Source organism: Phoxinus phoxinus, assembly GCF_949152265.1.
Source record: "Phoxinus phoxinus genome assembly, chromosome: 17".
NCBI classification, from domain to species: Eukaryota; Metazoa; Chordata; class Actinopteri; order Cypriniformes; family Leuciscidae; genus Phoxinus; species Phoxinus phoxinus.
The window spans coordinates 21,947,532-21,965,792 of NC_136892.1; the positions used below are offsets into that span (position 1 = coordinate 21,947,532).

General features: G+C 37.5%; 1 protein-coding gene across 5 annotated transcripts in view; it reads right to left on the reverse strand.

Annotated features, from left to right (window-relative positions):
- The window catches only part of rimbp2a (RIMS binding protein 2a), a 56,419-nt gene extending 42,418 nt beyond the window's left edge, over nucleotides 1-14,001 (reverse strand). For 4 of the 5 annotated variants that reach the window (XM_079585912.1, XM_079585911.1, XM_079585910.1 and 1 more), the window contains exons 1-3: nucleotides 13,614-14,001; nucleotides 13,492-13,518; nucleotides 13,286-13,414 (exon numbers count right to left, since the gene is read on the reverse strand). In XM_079585912.1, the coding sequence (XP_079442038.1) occupies nucleotides 13,286-13,411 (126 nt within the window). In that variant the 5' untranslated portion in view covers nucleotides 13,412-13,414; nucleotides 13,492-13,518; nucleotides 13,614-14,001. Of the gene's footprint in view, nucleotides 1-8,155; nucleotides 8,276-13,285; nucleotides 13,415-13,491; nucleotides 13,519-13,613 lie in introns of those variants that run through there. The other variant, XM_079585915.1, reaches the window with a different exon arrangement.
- Nucleotides 14,002-18,261: the final 4,260 nt, after the last annotated feature.

The following is an 18,261-nucleotide window of genomic DNA, read 5'->3' on the forward strand; positions in this document are numbered from 1 at the left end:
AACTGAAAAGAGGGAATGTCATTAACAGAACAAGGAACAGGTTAGTCACTAATCAGAAACCATGACAACTAATCATTAAGTAGAACACAGGCAAAACAGAGACAAAGAAAACCATGACAAGAAATTAAACAGAACGAGACAATGTAACTAAAGACATGACTGTGACAGATACAAATCTGGAGCTCTTGTATAAGATGCAGCGAGTGACAAAATGACGTCTGCTCTTTGTCCCTAATGTGAATGGAATAAACAGCTAAATAATATAAATAAATAAAAATCTGTTTAATGGCTGGTCTTAAATATGTATAGTCTTTTGTAAAATTATCTCAATTCACGTGCTATTGGCAGGTAAGGGAAAAAAGTAATAGTAGAATCAACCACCATCTTTAATCTTTTTTTTAAGAAGAAAAGAAGCAGATATTTCAAGGCTTGGAAAAATGAACAGTCACTCTCCAGAAAGGTCTGGATGATTTGGTAAAGTTAAAGTTACTATTTACATTTACTTTTATATTCTTGATAGATACTTCCCTACAATAAAAATACTAGAAGTGAATAATAATTTTAGACAGACTGAATAGAGAAAATACCCATACACTTTGATGTTAATATGAATGTAGCAAAGATCTGATTTATTTTCAACCCCCTTGACTGTAAATGTCTTTTTGGGATGCTTCAATTATATACTGCAGACAGACAGCAGAAGGGAAAGAGAAGGGATATTCGCTCCAGAAACTAAACAGAATATCTTCCCTGAAGGTGTTTTGTTGTTTTTACGCTCACTTGTTGTGCCTCACAGTCACGGAGGCACGACTAAAAATATGAATTTACAAGCAGCAGGAAATAAATATTAATCCCAGGTTTTAGTTTACGGGCAGTGATTCATTTTGTTTTGGCAAGTGGCATGCAGAAATCAATTGTGAAAATTGCTTTAAGAGAACCGAGGTCACAATATTGTTCCCCATGGCCAATCATGCTCATAATATATGACTTCCACATAATGCAGTGGGTTTTAGGAAATTAGGCATGTGATTAACAAAACTGTAATTTTTAGGTTTTAAATGCTGCTCGTTTAAACACAATATATTTAAAGGGGTCATGACATTTATTTTAATATGTTCCTTGAGGTTCACTTATAATTGTAATAAAGCTTTTTGCAAAAAAAGAAAGAAAAAGTATCAACACTCAATATTGCATGTGAGTAAGTGTAACATTATCCATATAAAACCATCATTTACAGACAAAGCATTATGAAAATCGTTTACTTACGGTTTGCAATGTAGCTGCTGTCACCAATAGACCTTATTCAAAGCAGTGCCATCTTTGATTTTTAACGGGAATGAAAGCGAGGCTGTGAGGGATATACATGCATCTCTTCAATGGGTTGTACTGTTATTTAATGTGTTTTTGGATTGTTCGGCTGACGAAATGCTGCAACAACATCTTTCCACGAAATTTCAGAGCTAAAACACGGTAAGTCTTTTTCTCGCAGTCATACCTGTCACGGTGCTGCTGTTCTATACTGTTTCATCTCTCAACAAAAGTTTATTTGCAAACTCTCCATTACACTGCGCCTCATTTACAAAACCTCCGACGCGATCCATGGTGCCATTAATTTAAAGCATCCACTTGTTCCTGATGCTGTTATTATTCTGAAGTCTCTATAGAAATTAGCGATTGAGCGCTTTAAACAGGAAACGTAAACTGAACGCTCCTTTATGCTTCCATTTACTCTTCCATTTGTCCTTGTCGACAGACTCAAGCGCATAGAGAGTACGTCAGAAAGTGAATGTGCATCTGTATCCAGTGTAGACAGCGTCAGTGATTATAATGGGTTCTATTTGCTTTTGACGCGACATAACGCTTGCATCTGGTGTAGGCCAAGCGACTTAACGCCAGTGGGCAGGGCCTATGGTGTGATGATGTAAAATTATTTGTCAATGTCTTGCTCTGGAGGCTAATCCAAAAATATCAACATTAGACGTTTTTGGAGCTTGATTAAATAGACGCTTTGTTTACAATGAGAAGGATGTTTTAAGCTATGAAACTTTGCCATCTTAGAAACTTGCCATCTCAAAAGGTCAAAGGCAAATTTGATTTCTAATGTCATGACCCCTTTAAAATCTAACTTAAATCTAACTCCGTATCACAACCTGTAAGTGTTATTAATAATTGTTGCTTTTATGTTTTATGCATGCTTAATTATTATTTTGTTTGTTGTGTAAGCACCGTTTAGCTTCTAGGTCTTCAATGGCAATTGTATTGAGATATGTGAAGTGTTTGTCATTGTTTTCGGAGTTGTCTTAAAGAATAGAATAATACCTCGTAGTAACGTAACTGCATTTTTTTTTTTTTGTAAAAACGTTATGTTTATGCATCGGATTCGGGCTAATGCAAAGACTGATTGTGCTTTTACAATATGAACTCTGGGCTATGCTCGCTAACATAACATTAAATTCTTTATCTTATTTTTAGTTTTTTACTACAAACTACAAAGCAGTGGACTATAATCATTATTATAACACGATTTAATTGATAAAAGCATCATTGTACTCCGTGTTAAACAATAAGTATTATCTCTGTAAACACTGCTGGGTCATCTGACCAATCGCAGATTAGCGTCGCGCAAAGGAGGGGTTTGGAAAAATGAGTCGTTGAACGAATCATTTGGGAGTCGGTGAGCAAATCAGGTAAAAATAAATGCATATTATACGAAAACAAAAGTGTTTTTTGACATTGCATGCACGTAAAACTGTTGTTGGGGACTCCCAAAACAACATTAGGAACATTTTAAATCTCATAATAGGTGCCCTTTAATAATAATTATCGACACATCTGTATCAGCCAGATTTTTTTTTTCCGGTGAACCTCAAAATCTAACTTGAAGTACAGTATTCTTTATTTCACACATTACTCAAACAAATATCAGCCTACATTCTGAAACGTTCATTCCTAAGTTTATTGGTGTTCGCGTTTCAACACACAATTGGTATTAACGACAAGCATTGAGTAGGCACTTATACAGCAGGAGCTGATGCTTCCTGCCCTGGTCTAACTTCTGAGACAGGGATCAGGAAGTGTGGACCTCCTGCTCCAAATGACTCCAGCGGTCGATGCAATGGAGAGGAAAATACAGTTAAGCAAGCAGCATGGCCCTGCTAAAAAATCACTTTCTGAGTCTAATTCTATTAGGGTGCATGGCAATGGCAACCCAAGTCAAGGCCCAACCCTTCTGATATAACTCTCTGGCAACATCCTTACAGAAAAACACTGCATACTCCTTTCACTCATCTGAATTCTCTTCTGAAATATACTATGCTCAGCTAATTAAGTAGATGCGTCTCTCTCCGGACCGTTATTACTCTGTATTAATTATCTGCTTTTGTCATTATACTCATGAATGTTATTATCATGAAACCAATTACACTACAGCCAGGCTTTTCCACGGCCTGCCTTTCTCCGCAGGACAGGCATTGCCATAGAGATGGGGTGGGCGGTTCCTAAGCGTGAGACTTTCTCTAGAGACAGAAGGTCATTCCTCACCACAGGTTCACTCTACTCGCTGTCCGTCAGAGATGGTCGCCTGGCAACCAGCCACAGGACTCGCACTGCAACGACTGTCACGGCATATTTGTCTGGTTCACCACTATCACAACTGAAGCTAATAAATGAAGAGGTGTGATCATTTAGAAACTGAACCAATGCCAGCCTTGGCAGACTTGACGTTCCCTTCTCTCCTTGAGATTCTCTGTTTCAGTTAAAGGACCTGAGGCAGGTTTGCAATAAAAAATCAGTTTACTTCAAAAGTTTACTACAAAAGATTATTTAAATGAACAAACTCTCAAAGCAAAACAATATTACAACTGTGTCAGGCATATGCTTTGGTTTGTTTTAGTGGCCGTTTACACAACACCGTTTTCAACTAAAACCAGAAATATTTTTATGCATGTATAACTCTGTTTAGTCAGTCAGTTTAGTTTATTGTCCCCTAAGGGAAACTTGTCTTGCAGCCAGGTAAACATACAGGTAGCACAACAAGTAAACACCAAATATACAGACAAATAAACAACACAAAACTACTAATTAAAACACTGTTACACCACTACTCATTTAGGTCAACGAATTGTGCAAATTTAGCAACCGAATTGCACTTGGTATAAAAGAGTTCTTTGTCCTATTGGACTTAAAACCAGGGACTCTGAATCTCCTGCCTGAGGGGAGGACCTCAAAAGAACAATGAAGGGGGTGCTTTACACAGTCCAATATGGCATCTGCTTTCCTCATAACCTGCCTCTCATAAATATGTGTCAAGGAAACCTGTGGACACCCTATTAACTTACCAGCCACTTTCACAATATATCAGTCTAATATCAGTCTTTAAATGCAAGATATTTAAAGTGTACCTTAAGTATACTTGCAATAGTTCCACTTTAGCACAATCAAGAATACCAAGTATATCTTTATATTTCGACTTCAGTACGATTTTTGCACAATTAAAGTGCATTTAGTACAAATTAGTTGGTCCAATTTAGCAGACTTTAAGTATAGCAGTTTAGTAAACTAAAAGTAAAACTGCAGGGTCTTGTTATTAAAAAATATGTAAATGTATTGGTAGTATACTTGGCCAAAATAAATGTTTTTCTAATACATTTTAGTATTTTTTATTTTATTTTTTACTAGGGAATGTACCCTCAGTTTCAGTGTGTTTTAGGCCATGTCCACACTAATACGTTTTCGTTTGAAAATGCATCTTTTTCTCTCCGTCTTGGCCTTCCGTCCACACTGATACAGCGTTTTATTAATGAAAACGAACATTTTCGAAAACGCTCTCCAAAGTGGATAAATTTGAAAACGCCGTTTTCGTGTACATAGTTATTTAAAACAGATGACGTATAAGTTTAGTCATGTACGCATATTGTACCAATACACATTCATGTTTATACCGGTATTGTGCCTGTTACAGTAGGCCTATGTGCTATTTACTTTCACACTGTTACTAAAATATGTTACTTTGCACACTCTATGGTAACATATGGTGACTGATTGTGACCTGAACGCATCAGTGAATGGTGAGATATTTAGCTAAATAAAATGATCCTGTCAGAAGAATTGCGTGATAACTTTATTATTTATTTTTCCGTCTGAGTCATCTCAGTGAGCTTTTGTGAGGATTTACGCATGCGCGGTATAAGGTGAATTTAGTGTTTTCCAAAAGTTTCTCATCCACACTCAAACGTTGGAAAATGCCTGAAAACGCTAGTGTGGAAGGAGAGCGTTTTTAAACGAAAACGCTGTTTCCAAATGTATCCGGATTAATGTAGACGTAGCCTTAGTTTGGTTCTACCTTTGCCTGTTTGCCTATGTTCTTGATCCTTGTTTGTTTCTATAGTTACTGATTACCTTCACTGTTCATTTAGTTACCTCATTGCTCCCGATGTATTTAATAGTGCTGGGAAGTCAAAATGAACAAATCTTTATTTGAGTCATTTCGTTCATTTAAGTGGCTTTAAATGTTATAGGCTACTTTTAACAGCCAAATTCCCCGAACACATCCAACTACGCAATCTTGATCATATTTTGAATTAAGAAATCATTATAATGCAGCCAAAGATAATTTACAGGGAACATTAATATTTAATTTACCTTCTGAGTCTTTTGTTAATTTTTCACGTGACAGACGCATTGAACGGATCGTTCATGAATGACCCATCACTAGCATTTAAACCCCTAGTTTCCTCAGTTCTTGGTTACGTGTCGTTTATGATTAAAGGGTTAGCTCACACAAAAATAACAATTCTGTCATCATTTACTCACTCTCATGTCCCTCCAAACCCATAAGACTTTCGTTTATCTTCGGAACACAAATGAAGATATTTTTAAAGAAATCTGAGATATTTCTATATCTCAGATATTTCTGTTCGCCATATAAAGCAATCGAGTCTCTTCAGAAAATTTTAACTAACCCGCTTGACTCATATGGATTAGTTTTATGATCTTTTTAGGAACTTTTTTTGAAGTGATAGTTGTGTAGGCTGTCAATGTAGGGACAAAAATCGCACTGATTCAATTAAAAGTATCTTGTATTCTGAAGATGAATGAAAGTCTTACAGGTTTGGAATGACATGAGGGTGAGTAAAAATTTTTAAAAATTTGGGGTGAATTTTGTGTTTTTCTAGTATATTCCTGTTATTCTTCTGCGTGTTCCTTAGATTGTTATTAAAGACTCTTTTTATTATCTACTCCTTTTGTCGTTTTCTTTAAAATGCTGTAACCGTTTGCTCTAATACTCACGCAGACCTATGTACATAGTTTCCCTTGCCTATTAATAATAAAAAATTTAAGATAAATAATTGATAGTATATTTGCCTACTGTGGTGCTGTTACATTCACTGTTTAAGTAACTGCCAGTCACATAAAAATAACACTACTTGAAATATTTCAACTATGACAGGTTTTAAGTGCAAAGTTGTATTTAAAGGGAAAGTTGTAATTTTTTCTCTTTCATCTTGTAAATATCCTGGCCACTCTTTTCAATAAAATGAAAGTAAATGGGGCTCCACATCAAACTAAAACCAAAATGACAACAAAAAAAAGTATTATAATAATATCATTACATTTGTCCATATGACTTATGTACTACAATTTAAGTCTTCTAGAGCCATATAACATAACACTGTTCAAAAGTGTGGGGTCATTAAAATGTTTTAATGTCCAGCCTCTTTATATTATAAAATATTTTTACAATTTAAAACAACTTTTTTCTGTTTTAATATATTACAATCCTTGGTCTTTAGTGTTGAAGAAAGGGAAGGTGACGGACAAATTCCGCTTCAAGTAGAAGGATGCTAAAGTGTCCAGAGCAGGCATCGTCCCAAGGACATGGAGGAAGTGGAAGGCAGCTGAGGCAGTCCGACAGGCAGAAGCTAGGCTGAAGCACAAGGCTCTCCTTGGGACTGTGGCACAGGGCAGGGCTGGACTTGGAAGTTCAACACCAACCTGTTGCAACACTGCCAGTGAGAGGGAAAGGTCTAGGCTAGTGCAAGAAGAATTGAGTGCTTCGGTGCCGTAAGAACGAGCAAGCAGGGTTGTAGCAATGAAGAAATGTATGAAGTGGGAGCAATAGAGTGGAAGGTCACCAAGCATTATACAGTATGGAAGTGGAACCTTCAGAGGATCAAGTTCTTGATTCAGGACACCCTCTTAGCCCAGCCTGCCTGCTCGTTTGGGGCAAGGTAAAAACTCCAGCATGCCCCCTGTTTTCCAAGGCAGGCTCTCTTGAACATATCTTGAGCAGCTGCTCCTGAGCCCTGGGCGATGGCCTTTAAAAATAAATATTCCTGAGCCAAAACTTTTGAACGGTAGTGTAAGTCGCTATTAACAGAAAATCTTGACACCCCCCGAAGCTCTCCTTTGAAAGATCATATGAGAAATGGTGATGCCCAGTTCATGAACGAATAGTTTTTTGGAGTCCGACTTTTCAATTAATAAAGTTCAAATTGAACAATTTGAACAAATCGGACTGATATCCAAGGTCAGTTCACTAAAAAATACGGTTTTAATGGTGAACAGCCCTGGAGGGGAAGATTATCAGGAGACGTTTTCTTTAGCATTACAAGGAAGAAAGTCATACGGGTTGGGAACAATATGAGGGTGAGTAAGTAATGACAGACTTTTCATTTACAGGTGAACCATCCCCTTAAAAACACATTGCTTCATTGCAATTGCTTAATTTCTGGTACAGTTCTAAAGTGTGTTCTAAAGTACGGCAAACTTTCTCAGCGGTGCTCAAGTTCAGTTAAATTTGTGCATGTCACTTCCCATCTCCATTCAGCGGGATGAAATTGATCTGTTGCAACTGAGGCTTGCAACAAAAGCCATTATTATGGTCTGTCAGTTTTCCATTACCAACCTGTCCTCGCTTACCAGTGGGCTTGTTGCCAGGGCAACAGCTCCAGCATCACACCACTTGGAACACAGCAGACAATTCAGGGACTTCCTGTGCATTTTGCAGGAAGTCTTACAGAAAACAACTGTTGCTTTCATTTATTAAACTTTTCACCAGGGCAGAGGAGCTTCAGACAACATGCTGAAATCCAAGTGTGATTATTGCCAAAACCTGGATGAATAAACAACAAAACCACACCCTAAACTGACTTACCAGGGATCGATGCTGCTGTTTCTGCTGTCTGAGAGTGGCTAGCTCTAGTTTAAGAGCTCTGTTCTTGTCCTCTAGGAGGCGGCAGCGATTTACATGGTGGGCTCTGTAAGAGGCCAGGTGCAACGGCTGGACCTCCTGCTTCAGCTACAGGGGAAGAGGACAGACAGGGCAGTGACTTACCAAGCAAACTTTGGGGGTGACCAGAGTAGACATGTTCCTGTATGTTAGAGGTGAAGTATCATTTTTCCGATTATTAAAAGATTCCTCTTATCCCAGAAGTGTCAAATAAGGGTGTATTTACACTTGTCTTGTTTGGTTCGATTGATTCGAATTCAAGTTCGTTTCCCCCCTTGGTGCGGATCTTTTGGGCAGGTGTGATTACAGCAATCGCACTCGGTTGCAGACTAAACAACTGTACCGAGACCCAGCTGAAGAGGTGGTCTCGGTCCGGCCCCAAACGAACTCTGGTACGGTTCGAATTTCTGTCCAATGAATGGATGACCTTAGCTCACGTTAAATTTTAAGACAAGCAACAAACATCTCAAATTCATATTGAATTGATCAGTGCAAGTAACATCTTTAAAAGTGGGTAAATTAAACTAGGGCTGTCCCCTAATTGTCGACCAAAAGTTAGTTGACGAGAAGAGGCTTAGTGGACCAAATTTTAATTAGTCAGTTGGTCGCCAAAAGACTCCCAAAAAAACTCAAACATAGCCTCACCTTAAAGGGATAGTTCACCCAAAAATACAAATTCTGTCATCATATCCTCACCCTCAAGTTCTTCCAAACCTGTATGAATTTCATTCTTCTGCTGAACACAAAATAAGATATTTTGAAAATATATTATAAAATATATAAAGATAAATCATGCAGTAAGCGCGGTACTACCTCTGTACTAATATCGATATATAGATAGAGTTTATGGGCCTCATTGACTTCCTTAGTATTTTTTTCCATACTATGGAAGTCAATAGGGCCCATCAACTGTTTGGTTACTGACTAAATATGCGCTATTGTTAGGCGCATATCTGTATTAGTACAGAGTTAGTACAGCGCTTACTGCATGGTTTAACTTAACATGCATTTCTCTCTATAGGCACATCCACTATACTGTGGAGATGACAAGTCAGTATTGTCAACTTTGCAGCAGACTCAGAAAACACCAGTTTATTAATAAATTATAAAAATGTTACTCAGCCCTGAAACTAGTAGACTAATTGCTTAAATGAACGACTACTAGTCTACTAGAAATTCTTTAGTTAAGGGCAGCCCTAAATAAAACTGCTGCTGTGGGTATAATTTCAAGACTTCTAGTTAAACTCTTCAACTGCCGACCTTTTGGGCTGTAGTATCAATGCCAAAAACACAGCAGTTGCCAATCACACATAGGACTTTCATGTGTTTCAAAGCTCTCGCATCTGTTTTGTGTGTGCATGAGTGTCTGTGTGGATTTTGCATAATCTCATAGAACAGTCTGCTGTATCACAATAGTAATACTACCAATCGCACGGTCACGTGTGCCAGTTCTCCAGCTGGTTTGCATGCTACACTACATTAACAGACACAGTCACAGCCAGTCAACCAATTGCCCCATCAGTACCAACCCAGCCAGAGCCAGCAGTGTTACGGGAACAAGGACTGGCAAACCAAACAGCTCAATATATTCAACTTATCATATATAACAAGTCAAAAGCCCTGCAAGCGGGATGGAAGCATTAACCAGGGAGCTAATGAGCCATTGGACCAACAAATCAAGTCGACCGTCAACCCTCCCCACAGAGAGACATGTCCATGATTCGTTTGGAAAATGAACTGAAGAGAGACTTCTCACTCCAGCTGTGTGCCGACTGCCATGGAGCCATGACGACTGCGATAGGAGTGAGGAAAAAAAACAGCACATGGACACCTAATGTATGATCTAATGTGCATATCTACACCTAACCATGACCTTGACCAGCTACTCAGGATATTATCCGCGTGTTTGCAGCCTCTGGACTAAGCAGCAAGACATCATCACAATCCACCACCTGACTCCAGATGCTGCCAGGTCAAATGTCTCCTGGCACATCTGGATCATGCCACATTCTCTCTTGTCTTGCTTTGCAGTATTGCAGAGCTGTAACGATCCAGCGCACGCTCCCGTTCTAAGCCATAGAGGAGCGGCATGTAGACATAACAGTAGGCATTTCACACACATTTGCTTTGCTACCGATCTCATTCATAACAAATATGATCTGTGTGTCCACTGTACCTTAACGGTAGCCACTTCCACCTATCTTTCTCCTCCTTAGCGCTCCCACTCCGTTATATCACTGGCTGCCAGGAGTGGCAGTGACGACACGTCTGCGGTGTGTGTTTGTGTGTGGCTCTGTGCTCATGCGTGCGTGTCTCTGCAGAGGCCCTGAGCTGGAACAAGAGACAGACAGTGTGAGAGCATCTCCAAGCTCTCTAGGAGTGGTGCAACAGAACGGTGCGTTCCCTTTCTTACTCCTCTCTCCGTCACACACACACACACACGCTCATAAAGAAATGCGCATGCTCCCCGAGACACTCTCCTGCTCTCATTCAGTATGCACACACAGGCTTTCTCTCTCTCTCTATCCTACACTTGCACACTCACACATGGAGAGCAGTGAAGTGTAGAGCCACTCCCATCACTGATGTGTAAATCATTTGCTTTTTTCATGCATTTCTTATGCTGCAACTGCCAATTCAATGCATCTTATCATTTTTAGTATCGCTATGTGTATTATTTTTGTGACATATTTGGCTATAACAAACGTTAGCAATTTTGTGTTTTTTTATGTGAGATTAATCTGTATTTATATTTAATAACTGTCTATATCAGGGGTTTTCAAACAAATATGATGATCCCCTTGTGGCAGCTATATATAAAATATGTGTAAAATATTATTGCCATGAATTGCTCCAAGACTTTGGGTTGATTAACCACGTGCAGCCTTTAATTGGGGCTATCCAGAATTATAATCCATAAAAACAAGCAATTGGTCAAAACATTCAAACAATATCAACAGGGCAGACAAGAAACCAGACAGAAGACCAAAGAAACCATGCGGTGTTGGTTCATACAAGACTTTGCAACGAACATCTGAAAACACACGGCTTATATAGGCAGAGTTAACAAGGTAAATGAGACACAGCTGAAAGTAATAATGACGTATAATGAGTCCAGGCAAAGGGTTACGGGGAAATGCAGTTTATGATGAGATAAAGCAGATGGAGATCATGGGCACACCAGCTGGTGGATGTAAAAATTATATGAAAAAGTAGTTGTAAATTAATTATAAAAAATAATTTTAAAACGCATATTTTAAAAATAAATTTTTTCCTTTATAATTTTTTGTTGTTGTTGTAAATTACTACTTTTTATTATTCACTTTTCAATGTATTAAATTGATTATTATTATGTTTCTTTGTCTTTTTTATATTTGTTAACAGTTTTTCTCTAATTTCCACAGACACCCTCCGCAGCACTAAATATGTATAGTTCCTAGATGTTGATAAATCATTATTACATCCCACTACTGCTGTCTATTCACCTGCTGTTTCTGTTGTTTCTCTTACCTGTGTAATAAAAACCCTGCACCTAAGTTCATCCTCTACCTCTGTATTATTATTATTACATTACAACTGTGACACCTCCAATATGATTCAAACTAATTGTAGCAAGACATTCCTCCTGGGGTTTTTTCTCTCTTTTTTTCACGAGCCTTAAGGTGAACAGCATATTTATTTGTTCACATTTGAAAATGAGTAGTAGACGTACACTATGTCTAATGGGTTAAACTGCAAATTTCATAGCAACAAACCTAGACATGACACGACCTTGAAACATTTACATTTACATTAATTATTTAGCAGACGCTTTTATCCAAAGCAACTTACAAATGAGGACAATAGAAGCCATCAAACCAACAATAGGGCATCGATATGTAAGTGCTCTGACAATTCCCAGTTAGTCTAGCACAGTGCACATGGCAAGGTTTTATTTTATTTTATTAAATAAAAATAAAAAAAATTACAGAAATATAATAGAATAGTAATTGTTAGTATGACGAAAAATATGCATATTTAGCCGTTTACTGAAAATACTAGCTGCTCGGGTTGAGTAAGGCAGGTCATTCCACCTACAGGGAACAGTAGGTAAAGGTCTGTGAAAGTGATTTTGTACCTTTTTGGGATACCACCACAAGGTGCCGTTCATTTGCAGAATGCAACCAGACTGTCTATCTCTCACAGCATGTTCATTTGTAAAATACTAAATATGGAGACTTTTTATATCTTTGCAATCAACACATGCGTCCTCTACTTTCATTGTCTACGTCTTTATGCAATTCATCTTGTTCTACATATGCCACTTGGAAACATACATGTTGGTATTGCTATCTCATCCTACTGCGATTTGTTTGTGTTATCTCTAGGAACAGAAAGGAGGGAAAAAACAGTGGAGTTCCGCTCCATTCATCCCGCAACCACACTAGACAAGGGAAATTAAGTTCACCCTCTCGGAAAATCACACAGTTACATCAGATTTTAAGGCACACAGGGGTATTAAAAGGGATTACTTAGACAGTATGGTAGGCACATCCTGGCCATTAGCCACTCTTTGCGCTGAGGAAACAGGTCACGTTGGAAGCACACACAAAAAAAGGAAAAAGGAAACAGATTCCCAATACAGAATGTGTTACAGTCTCCTCTGCTCTGTTGCCAAGCAACCCCAGCTGCTCCTGTACTGCTGCCTGCCCTCTTCCCCCTCCTCCCCCATCCCTCTGCACTGGGGCAGTCCTCTACAAATGCATCAGTATAAGATGGCATGTCTAGTCTCAAGGGAGGGGACCAGGCCTGCACTTCCAAGATGATCCTGATAGGACAGTGCATTGCAACCACACCCTCTGTCTGCATGAATCACCTGTAATTTCCTCACATGACACAAACACACTCTGCATTGGCTACCGTGCAGGTTCTTTTACTCTGATTGGTAGATGAGGATGTGTAAATATAAATATAGCAGGATGGCGCCACCTTGTGCACAAGAACCATCATTGTTACTACAACCACTGCATATGATAAATCTTAAAATTCATGTGTAAATGTAACAGGATTACTCACCTTATTTTGGGCACAGGGATGAATGGCATCTCGTGCTGCTATGATTGACAGCTGGCGCTGGATCCACAGCAGTTCCGTCAGTGACTGTCTGAGAAGCTGCTCTACATCAGTCCTTTGACCTCGCATCTCCTACCACACAGTGAATTAGTTTTAAAAAATAAAACTTGCAAAAGCACAAATATACAGTATGCTTCTAAAAAAAATAACTGGATGCGTTGGTCACACTTCGCAAACTGTAAAGTATCAAATTCATTGAATAAGATATTTAACGTCAAAACAAAATATGAATGTCAATGTTAATAATGGTATATATTTTCTCAGAACCAACCCGTTTTGTTCGTCATTTTTGCAATTCATTTTAACCAGCTGGTCTCAAGAAGATGATTTTTAGTCGGACTTCCCCTCAAGTCACGTGTATTATTGTAGGCTATCTCTAACAAAGTATCCTTACAGGCTCAGGCTGTGTTGTGTGATATTTTGATTGACCCTTTTCGCATTTCCGGTCGAGTTTCTCAGAAGCGGAAGTCGTAAGTTTGGTAAACTTCGAGAGAGTAGGCTACGTTAAATGTTTTTTTTTTTTTGCGTTCCCCTTTGCTCAACTGGCAAAAGAAAAACTCCAGTTAAAGAACTTTTTATTTTAAATAGAGAAAGATTGATAACGGCAGTGAGAAGAGATAAGTCACACCCACAGCCGCTGTTTAGAAAAGAACCCTCAAATAAAGGTAATATAGCCTAGTGTTATAAATGTACAGTCTTTGTTTGTTTTTGTCATTTAAAAAAAACTTTTCAGGACTTACAATGTTGATGACCGTTAAAATTTTCCAACAATGCCAAAAAAGGAATGACAAGATTTTTAAATTTGGCCGATTTCGTGAACGGTTCTCGTTGTGAAACCATGTGGTTCAGTGCAAAAACGGGCCAGGCGGCTCCATTACGTTTCCGTGCCATGTAAACTTGGTGATCATATCATATGGTAAAAGTTACTATAGTTACAACATAGGCTACATTTACTTGCATATACGAATAGTTTATTAAGCTAATAGTTTGCTATAGTTAAAAGTGGAAGAAAAAAACTGCAAAAAAATAATAAAATAAGGTGGATAGCTCATTTAGGGAATCCAATCATAATTTCAGTCCGCTAGCAAAAATAAGAGAAAACAGTTTGGCATCAGTGTTTAATAAAGTTTCAACCTAGTCTTAAATTTGCCTTAGTTTTTTCCAAAAGAAAAAGATATGTTATCGTTTTGTTTTTGTTATTAGGAAAATTGAATATTCATCAAACTAAATTGAGTAACTCAAAACCCAAGTTTGCTCATTTTAAAGCAGCCTTTAAAATGTATTTAGAGTCTGAAAAAAATATATAAAAAAATCGAAAAGCCCAAAGATCTGTATTTTACAAATTAAATTTTCCAATTCCAAAAATAAGGTGGATATACCACAATTCAACTTGATTGTGATGTCACAGCAGATCACGTTTAACTGTTGTGTATGATATTAATTATTTTGAGAATAAATTGCATAACAGAGTTTAATATTAATATATTAATTATTTTGAGATTTAATCGCATAATACTTATAGCTACCTCATGTTCACAGTCAAAGTTTATACTATAGAGATTTTTGATAATTCTCATTTTAATTTTCTCCACAGCGTATACCTATGCACAAGGATGACAGCAGCCGTATGATCCACACAGAGATCTGATCTCACCATCATCGAGTTTGTCTGTGATTACATGAAGAAACAGAAAAAACTGAGACAGACTAAATCCAGAAGAACTGTGGCAACGTCTCCAAGATTCTTTAAGAAACCGGCAAAGCTACCTGAAAAATGTGCAATACCTATATACAAAAGCAGTTTTATATGCAAAAGGTGGTCACACCAAATATTGATTTGATTCAGTTAATAGAAATTAACTGATAAATCAAATATTTATGACATTATTTTGAAAGCATCCTCACTTCACAGCATTTGTCCATGCTGTAGCTTTGCAGGAAGGTTTCTTCAAGCGTCTTGGAGACGTTGGCACAGTTCTTCTGGATTTAATCTGTCTCAGTTTTTTCAGCTCAGCAGCTGGGATCTCCCTGTGCTTTCTCACACATAGCCACCTCCATTCATATTTATATCAATGAGTGCAGAGTTCTGAATAGCATACTAGTCTACTCTTACTATTTCTTTCTGCCATGTCACTATTACAGAAATAATTGTAATATAATTAAAATAAAGCTGAATTAAAATAAAATATAAACGGATGAAAAACTGAAATTAGAAATGTTGCCTTGGCAACTGAAGTAAAATAAGTTACTAAAAGCCTACTAAAACTAAAGCTGAAAAAAAAACTAAAGACGTATTTAAAAAATCTATATTAATAAATACTATAATAGTAGCCTATTATATTATAGCCTATATAGCCAACAGTATAACTCTAAAATAACGCTGCTGCATGTTCCAGACAGATCTCATTAGTGGTGGGTAGTGTTTTTTCCAGAGACTTTACATCGTTACTCCAGTGGGAGGCGACAAGTTACTTTTATGAGTGAGTTGAATCGTTCTTTAAACAGATAGAGTGGTTGTGCGTACAAAAACTTTACACAAATAATGGCAAAAGGAATATTTGGACATGTAAACTGATATTTGTTGTTTTTTGTGAGAATACTAAGGTGCCTAAAACTTTTGCACAGTACATACACACACATTCACACCCATTCATGGGTGTATTTTTCCTATCCTTACCTTTGATGTCTTCTGGTTCTCTCTTCTTCTCTTACTGAGGCCCTTTTGAGAGCAGCCCAACTCAGTGCGGAGGAAAACCGCATGTTCCGTTACATTCTGTTACCAGTACAGTACAGTCGAGTGCAAGTAAGACCTTGACATTTTTTCCAAGGTGTAGTAACAAGGTGTAATGTGAGAAAATGTCAGAAATGAGAGTAGCATAGAGAGACTGCCTGTTCTCCATGGTGTGTATCTACGCTGAAAGATGCAGAATAAACCTGCTTTTCGTAACAGAGACACAGAGGCATCTTCCCCTCCTGCCGCTCCCACAACAGTCACTACTTGCTGATTGACCATATGGCAGATGGTCAGAGATGAGTCAAAATGAGCAAAGAAATGAAATAGAAGCCCTTATAGACAAAATGTGATACATGTTTATGAACAGAAGAATTGTGGTTTGTTTATAATACTGTATATATAGGTCATATACATGGAGTATGAAATACCTTTGGTGTAACATGGATGGAGTCAAGTGATCTATATTTAGAAGCACAGAGACCTGCTGAGCTATTCTTCCTTTGTCGAGACTGTAGAACGTTTAATATCTTTATATTTGGATGTGGGATGAGACTAATTATGTGTACACTGTTAATTATTTGACTGTAAATTTACAATAAATTGCAGGTTACCAGTTGCATGACTTTCACAGTAAAATATTGTAATATTTTTACAGTAAATAATTGTGAAATGGCCGCTGCATACTGTGACTTCACAGTATTTATGCTGTCTTATTACTGTGATTTAGCAGTAAGCTGCTGTAGAATTACTGTATATAACTGTAAAATTACAGTTAGTGTCTCTTATTACTGTAATTTAGCAGTAGGCTGCTGTATAATTACTGTATTTACCTGTGAATGTCTATATTACTGTGATTTAGCAAAAATTATGGACCAAACAACAAAACTGATAAAAACAGTGGTTTAACTTTTATTTTGTAGAAGAAAAATACAATTTAATAACAGGAATAAACACTGGGTAACAGGAATGAACACTAGGTAACATTAATGTGTGTGCGTGCGTGCATGCATATGTTTAATATGTGATAATGGTACTTGAAAAATACAATTTAATAACAGGAATGAACACTGGGTAACAGGAATGTGTGTCAATATGTGTGTGCATGTGTCTACTATGTGATAATGGTACTTCACAACATATGAGGTGAAAAGAGAATTAGGGAAGAAAAAGACAAAGGTGGGAAAAACAACAATATAATCCATAGGCCGTTGTGTTTGGTGTAGGTGTGATATTCGGAATAATTCTCATAATTAACGGCTCACGTTAATACTATATTATAATATCATCATTTACAGGAGTAATACATGGCTACTCCTGTAAAAGATGATATTAATATGAATAACGTTACACGTCCATGCGATGCTTCTTCACCGTTGCTTTATTGTGAATGAATACAAATCATTAACATGTGTACATACTGTAGGTAATCAGTATGTGATTGACATGACCAATAAAATCTTAAGAATTGGGTGCAGTGCAGAACTGATCTGGTTTGCTGTATTTGAACATGGGCGTTGCTTTGAATGTCACACTTGGATGTGGGCCGGGTTGGATTTTCACCCCATGCAGGGCCCAGGCTGCAGCGAGATGGTTCTCGAAGAGGTTGGCAGAGACACAAAATTAATTAGGCTATTTTTACATATATTTAGTTATTTTGTATTTAACTGAAATAATGTGCTTATTTTTTGTTTATTCAGATTAATAATTTATAGGTAAATAATCAACAAAAAACATTTATTAGATTAAAACAACATAAGCTTTCTGGACCAAAAAAAAAAAATAGTGTTGGGTTTTTTTATGCTTTGGGTCATTTTGAGACGATGGAATGGCGTTTAACCTGACTGTAACTCACACGGGAGTAAAATATTAAGGGTGTTTTACAAAACGCATAAAAAACGTGATGCCGCAATCGACACTTAATCGACATTTTTCATTTTCACATCTAATTTTAATCACGACAGCCGTAATAGATTTAGTTTATTTGTGTGGTGTATTTTGCCCCGTTATATTTAATTTGGGGGCATTTTGTTCGTTTTGGCCCTAACTTACACACCACCTTTCACAAGTTTGAAGCGGTTTGAGCAGAGCCATATGTATCTCTATGGCTCTGGGGTTGAGGTGGAATATCTCATATGTCGCATATATTCCAGACGCATATATGCGCATATATACAGCCACCCCAGAC